The 7,156-nt window shown below is 27.5% G+C and overlaps 1 protein-coding gene across 1 annotated transcript; it reads left to right on the top strand.

Moving 5' to 3' along the window:
- Positions 1-6,383: 6,383 nt before the first annotated feature.
- Positions 6,384-7,156, top strand: LOC103502825 (uncharacterized). The gene has a single exon (XM_008466936.3). It carries the CDS (start codon positions 6,422-6,424, stop codon positions 7,004-7,006), a length of 585 nt encoding a protein of 194 aa, XP_008465158.1. The 5' UTR covers positions 6,384-6,421; the 3' UTR covers positions 7,007-7,156.

The raw sequence follows: 7,156 nt of genomic DNA on the forward strand, positions 1-7,156 counted from the left end.
AAATCTAAATAATCATGTAACTCAATTAATTAAACGATTGTGTAACCAAATTAAACAATAGAATTGAAAAATAAATTTAAACGATCGTGTACCAAACAATAACCAAATTTAAACAATCGTGTACCAAATAATATTACATGCTTTACCAAATATATCCATTGTTGATCGGGCATTTTTGGTATTTTTCATGACGGGTTTGTGGCTTTTTCCGTTTTTACAGTGTAAATATTTTGCCGCTTTGTTATATTTTTTAAAAGGCTCCTAAAAGATATGTAATTTTAGATGTTAATTGATGTTTTGTAAAGGGGACTTCTAAAAAATATAACAAAATGACAAAATATTTACACTGTATACAATAATTCTGAAAACGAAAAAAACCCATAAGTCCATAATGAAAAATACAAAAAATATCCCGTCAATCACGTCGTCAATAATGCACGTAATATATTTGAGATTTTTTAGATTTGACTATTGTTTGGTACACGATCGTTTAGATTTGATCGTTTAATTTTTTTTTTAAGAGAAACGGCATAAGTCGGGGGCTTAGGACTTCCGATAGAAACCTAAGACCAATTCTAGCACAAGAATTTATTAATTTGGTTACACGATCATTTAGATTTAGTACACGAACAATCGTGTAGATTTAACAATTTTTTTTCAATCGTTTAGATGTAGCTAAACGATTTTTTTCAAGATTCTTTTGGTACTCGATCGTTTAGATTTGACTACACAATCATTTATTTTTGTATAGATTTGGCTACCAAATATAAACAATTGTTTTAAGATTCTTTGTATACGATCATTTAGATTTTGCTATTTTTTGTAAGATCGTTTAGATTATTTTTTTGTACGATAGTTTAGATTTACATTTTTTTCAAATGTTTTATATTTAGTACATGATCTTGAACAACCAAATAACAATTTTTAAAAAATATATAAATATATATTTTTTTATATTTGATAAACGATCTTGAACCAAATAATAGTTTGAAAAAAAACAAGAAAAGGAAGAGAAGAAATATGATGGAAAGAGGAAAAAAATCGTAGAGATAGAAGAGAAGACAATATAAAAGAAAGACGAACCTGAAATATCTTAAAAAATGGTCAACTTTTAGACTTTTTCTTTTTGTTACATAAGTCGTAAATATTTTATTTATTTGTTATATTTATGAAAATTTTCACATTTTTAAATATGAGGGAAGATATTGACGTGCCTGCGTGCGCGTGCGTGTGTGCGTGTTTGGTTTTTTTTTTTTTTTTCTTTACTGGGATGTTTTGGGATTTTCATTGGAAGACTATTTAAAGCTTTCATATTAAATTGCTTGAGAAGAGTTTTGTTTTATGGTAAATCGAATTTAGGCTTCGTTTTTTCTTTCGAGCTTAGTCAAAGAGTTTCTTGAATACTGTAATTCACATGTGGATAGGTGCATACCTAAAACATTTAAGTGAGATCATTGATACTTTTATTTGTGGAGTTGTTCAATTATTGGCAGTAAAAAACCTATATTCTTGTTTAAATATATTTGATATTAAGATTAATTTGTGTTTAACTCGATCATTAGTTTGAAATCCAGTTGAATCGAAGATTTTAATTTTATGTTATTTCTTTTCATATAAGTAAATTAACCTTTAAAATCATTCATTCCAAATTGTCAAGAATAAGTTACATTTTGAATTCCGATCAAGAATTGATGATGGCTATAATTAAAATGGTTATTATCTTTTTCAACCAAAATTTCGAGTGTTCTTAGTAAGATCTTTGTTGGATACAAGAAAGACTCAGTACTTATTATTTTGATATATCGAGAACTATAACTCTAACTCTCTTTATATATTAGTTTGACTAGGTTTTTCATTAAACCCTAACCAATTAGAATATGTTTCTACCCATTTAGTCCATAGTCAATTAAAAATTTAAGACTTTAATTTAAATATATCATATAATAACGATCGATCTAATATTATAATCAATTTATAAATTATTAATCCACCTACATAGCATACACCTTTATTATACATATTATTATTTAAATATACCTAACATTTTAGTGATCGAGATCAATCAAAGATTTTCATTTAAAGAGGATTTCTAATTTCAATTCGGTAGAATTTTGGATCACCTAGAGATAGATGAGTCGGTACGTGACACCATATACGAGAAGTCATGCATGGCCTCATGATAGTATGACCATTAAATAGTCCAAAGTATAATTTTACTACTTAATTTGTAGTCCACATATAAATTAATTCCAACAATCTCCACATGAGAGAATTGATTTCCTATCTTGTAAAATTAAAAAAAAAAAAAAATCCTTTTAATAGAAATGATTGATTTATTCTTTAGTACACAACTAATGCTACTTTATGAATAATTTTTCTTTAATCAAAATGTTGTCCATTTCATATACCCGAATATAGAATTCAAAGAGACGATCAATATATATTCCAACTTGGTCCAATTTTATTAGTTACATAGATCAAACTTTACTATTTTTATTCTTATACAAAACTATCATTAAAAAGAAAGTGATTCAGATTAACAAAACTTTGCAACTATTTTATGAAAGCACAAACTCTCCCATTCAATGACTAACATACAATAATTTTCACTTTTGTTTGAGTGTTATGCTCCAAATAAATATTTGTGTAAACCTTTTTCTTTCTTTCATGATGTTTGATTCTCTACCTCACGTTTTAATTATGATATGTTTGTAAAAAGAAAAAAAGTTGAACGAAACCCAAAAATAATTTACCAAAAAAAATATTTCTAAAGTAAACCCATAACAACCAGAAATTTTAACTTATTTAAAAAGGATGAAATAACTATTTTAAATTTAAACAATTTTATGATTATTTTATAGTTTTAGTTTCCCTAAAAATGTCCATATTGATATTCCTATTAACATTTCCATATAATTCAATATAATTCCTTGAAAATGGACCTTTAAAACTTTGGTGATGGCATGCAATTGGATTTTTACCTTCAAGTGAAACTTGAAAGTAGTAGTTTGATTATTAATTTTGAAAAGCAAGAAAATTGAAAAAGAAAAAGTAGGATTCTATTATATTATTGGATGAACACTTTTTTTAAGGAATAATATATATATATATATATATATATATATATATATATATATAGACATGATTTCATCAACTTTTTTCTCCTAAACAAAATATCTTTCTGTCATGTTCCCACTAAGATCAAAAGCTTAACGACTAAGGAAGAGAGGAGACCAAACCTCTTCTCTCCCACTCTTTATTTGTTTGGTATTTCTAATTTGTTTACAATTACACCATTCTTTTCATTATTAATTCTTACTTCTAACTCAATTTCTCGTGTGGTAGGCATTTGTTTTACGTAAGTTGAGCACAATTAATTATATTGGCATCTTTTTTCATTATATCTCTCTTTTAAACGTCTATTAATTTGCATAATTTATATATTGTACCGTTAGAAAGATCTATTAAAGATGTGCACACCCCTTATCTTATGTTAAATTTTCAATGTGATTTGGAATGTAAAATGAGTAGTTGGTTATCTTCTTTACTTGCACTGATCACAACATATAGCTGTTAATAATGTTTGTGGAAAGAATCTAATATGGAACACTTGAAAAGAAAGAAAGGGATCACACAAAGGATTATTATAAGGGTCTGATCTACACGTACGTCCCTTCATTTTGAAGTTGAGCAATTTAAAAACTTTATTTCTTGGTGAAAAATAATCACATGTATTTAAGTCTCACCTGATGAATGCTGTCACTAACTAATTCTATTAGTCTCTAATTTTCTCACACAAGTACAATGTATTTATAGAGTCGCCATAGTCTAACTAACAAATTGTTTTAATGGAGAGTAATCATTGAGCAATCTTTTAAGGTACATTTTTAAAAATAACAAAATAAATTAAAATATTTACAAGCTATAGTAAAAAAAAATTATTTCATCAATGATAGAAACTGATAGACTTCTATCACTATCTATCAGTGACACTGATAGAAAGATATCAATGTCTATCAAATATTTGTTATTGATAGAATCTAACAAAAATTTAAATTTGATATTTTTGACAATTTTACATACCTATTTGATGGAAAAAAAATTTCATTCTGAACACATTTTAAATTATTAGCTTTCCATTCAAAATTCTTTAAAATATCTATATCATACTATAAAATTAAAAAAAAAAAATAGTAATTTTGGTATGTGGAGTTTCAATTGGTTTATTGTAGTTATCATATTAAATAAAAAGCATTTTAGTTATTGGTGTTGTTTTTCAAATAGAAATAAGGGAAAATATTAAAGGAAACTTTTCAAATGATAAAAGTTTAAGAGATATTTTGTAAACATTTTAATTATTTTGTTGTATTAAAAAATGCCAAAAAGAAAGAAAAAAAACTCACGGAAAATCTCATTTAGGTCAAACGCATGCCTCGTATCAACTTTGATGCACACATATATTCAAGTCAGACATTATTAGTCTATTTAAAAAATTATGATATAAATTAGTCGTAAGAAGCAAAATAATTTGAAAAACGATAATAACTATTTAAGTTGTTAGTTTTAATTTTTTATATTACATTTTGTGCTTTTGATGGTTTTCTTTTTTAAATAGCAAATATATTTGATAATTTATTGTTTTTTCCTCTGGTAAAGTTACAATTCAAAACAAAACAAGTTTATAACATATTTCAGATTTCAGATTTATGTAGAAACATCAAACAAACGAAGAGATGTTTAATTTAGTGAAAACGAAGACATATGCAAATAAAGAACAATTATCTAACCATCAATAAAAATTTATTAGTGACAAACTTCTATTTTTAAATAGACTTTTATTTGTGTCGGTGTGTATCAATAATAGAATTCTATCACATAATTAGAAGACTTTTGAATTATTAATTGTAACGAATTGTCGTGTGAGTAACTTCTCTGGACTCTCTTACATATCATATTATACGGCCAATTTGAGATATCATTTAGGTACTTATCCTTGTCAATAGATCAAAGATTCAGTTTAATTAAATAAAAAAAACAAACAAAAAGAGTTACATGCAAATTATAAGTGTCCACCGACCATGTGTACCTCTCCAAGCTCATGTCAATTTGCATACTTTTCAAATAAAGGCAATAGAAAAAGATGTATCTTTGCATTTGCATGCCCACTTCTTCATCCATCATCCATGAATGAAACAGGTTGTACAACTTTTTTTTTTTTTATTCAAATATAAACAAAATATTGTTGAGTTGTTTAACTCATAATTAAGTAAAAACTCCTACTAATTTTTGCTTAATTTTTTTTGCAATTGATAAACTTGTATTGTCTTTAATAGACAAACTCATTTTATATGAATACTTTTGAACCATCATTCAAAATTAACCCTTAAGGAAAAAAAATGTAAGCAAGTTGGTAGAAAAGTAAATGCTCTCTTCCATTGATATATCTTTTGGAAAAAAAAAATTCATTATAGAAAATTTTACATAGAAACTCACTTTTGAGTTAAATGTGTCGACCCAAGATTAGAGTATAACACATTGACATCGATAAGTAGTAATGAACCAAAGAAATATAATACTCCCGTACTATACTAGCTAGAAATTATTTTTTTCACATCTTTGTTTGGAAAAGTTATTACTAAATTAGTTTTCCTACCGAGAACCATGTAATAAATAAATAGTAATATAAAAAAGTGGATCTCGTTTAGTTATGTTTGTTGTTGTTTAATTTATGTACGTGTTTCTATAATTAAAATATATATTATGGGTTTTGTCTCCAAATCTGTAATTAAAATGCATAATTTGATTAAGGGACAAAAGATACTCTTTTTGTTTTGTTTGGAATTAATTACCTGGAGTCCATTACTTTTATGGTCACCATTTTTGTCGAAGTATACTATTTTTATGAATTCATTTGTATTTGTTGTTATATATATAATTATCATTGTTAGGGTCAAAAGATAGGTAACAATAAATGTGACAAATTTGTAAATTTAAGTAAACGTACAAGATAGAAAACAATATTACTTTTACAATTTTGATTGGAAACCATTACCACAAATCCATATCAAATATCATTACGACTGCATAAATATTTTTTATTACAAATTAATAACATGTGCTGTATTTCGAATTAATCAATATAAAGGCTAAATTCAAACTAAAATTCATTTGATTATTATGGATGTCACTTGGTTTACGTATTTATGAAGCACTCTTTCTTTTTAAGAGATTTTGCAAAGGTCACTTACCACCCACTTTCACTTTCGGCCCCCCGAATCACTCATGTGCTACAAAGAAAAGCACCTACTTTTTTTTGTTTAATTACCCCATTAACTTACTTTTTCTTTCTTTTCAACTTCTATATATACACATTCCATATTGATGCAATTCTCTCCATGTCAAATCACTCTTCACTAAAATAATGAAGAACAAAGCCTCTATTTTGTTGAAAAAAATCACTTCCGTTTTGAGTGCCATAGCAAAGGCCAAATCCATGGCCATCAACACCAAATTCAGCGCCACCAAAGCTCGTCTTCTCATGCTCTCCATGGTTAAATCTAAGAAAATCCTCCTTGATTCCCTCTCTCACAAGATCCACACCATTCTTGGCCACGATGACATCCGTGATGATGACGATGCTGACAACCATAGCAAGGCCATTGTTCTCTACGATGCTGCCAATGCACATAGTAGCCAGTATCAGGCGAGTGGGAGCGTGGCGATGGCAGCGGAGGTCGAGGAAGAGGATGACAAGTATCCTGACCTAACACATTCGATGTTCAACGAAGAGGACGACTACGATATGGATGATGCAAAGCTGCAGGCTGCAGGTGGGTCGATTATCGACATGATGAGAAACTCAAAGGAAGAGGGAGAGGAGTTTAAGCTTGAGGAAGAGATTGATGAAGCGGCAGATTTGTTTATAAAGAGATTCCGGAAGCAGATACGTTTGCAAAAGCTTGAATCTTTCAAGAGGCTTCAAGAGATGCTGGCTAGAGGGACTTGATTTATCATATTTCATTATAATTAATTCTTATTTATATATTTTGACGTACGCTTTTTCATAATTATTAATTTTAACTATTTCTTTTTTGCTTTTGTATTGAGAAAAAAAGTTTTATAAAATAATAATATTGCAGAAATAATAAAAGAAAAA

This window comes from Cucumis melo, chromosome 4, assembly GCF_025177605.1.
Source record: "Cucumis melo cultivar AY chromosome 4, USDA_Cmelo_AY_1.0, whole genome shotgun sequence".
In the NCBI taxonomy this organism is placed as follows: Eukaryota; Viridiplantae; Streptophyta; class Magnoliopsida; order Cucurbitales; family Cucurbitaceae; genus Cucumis; species Cucumis melo.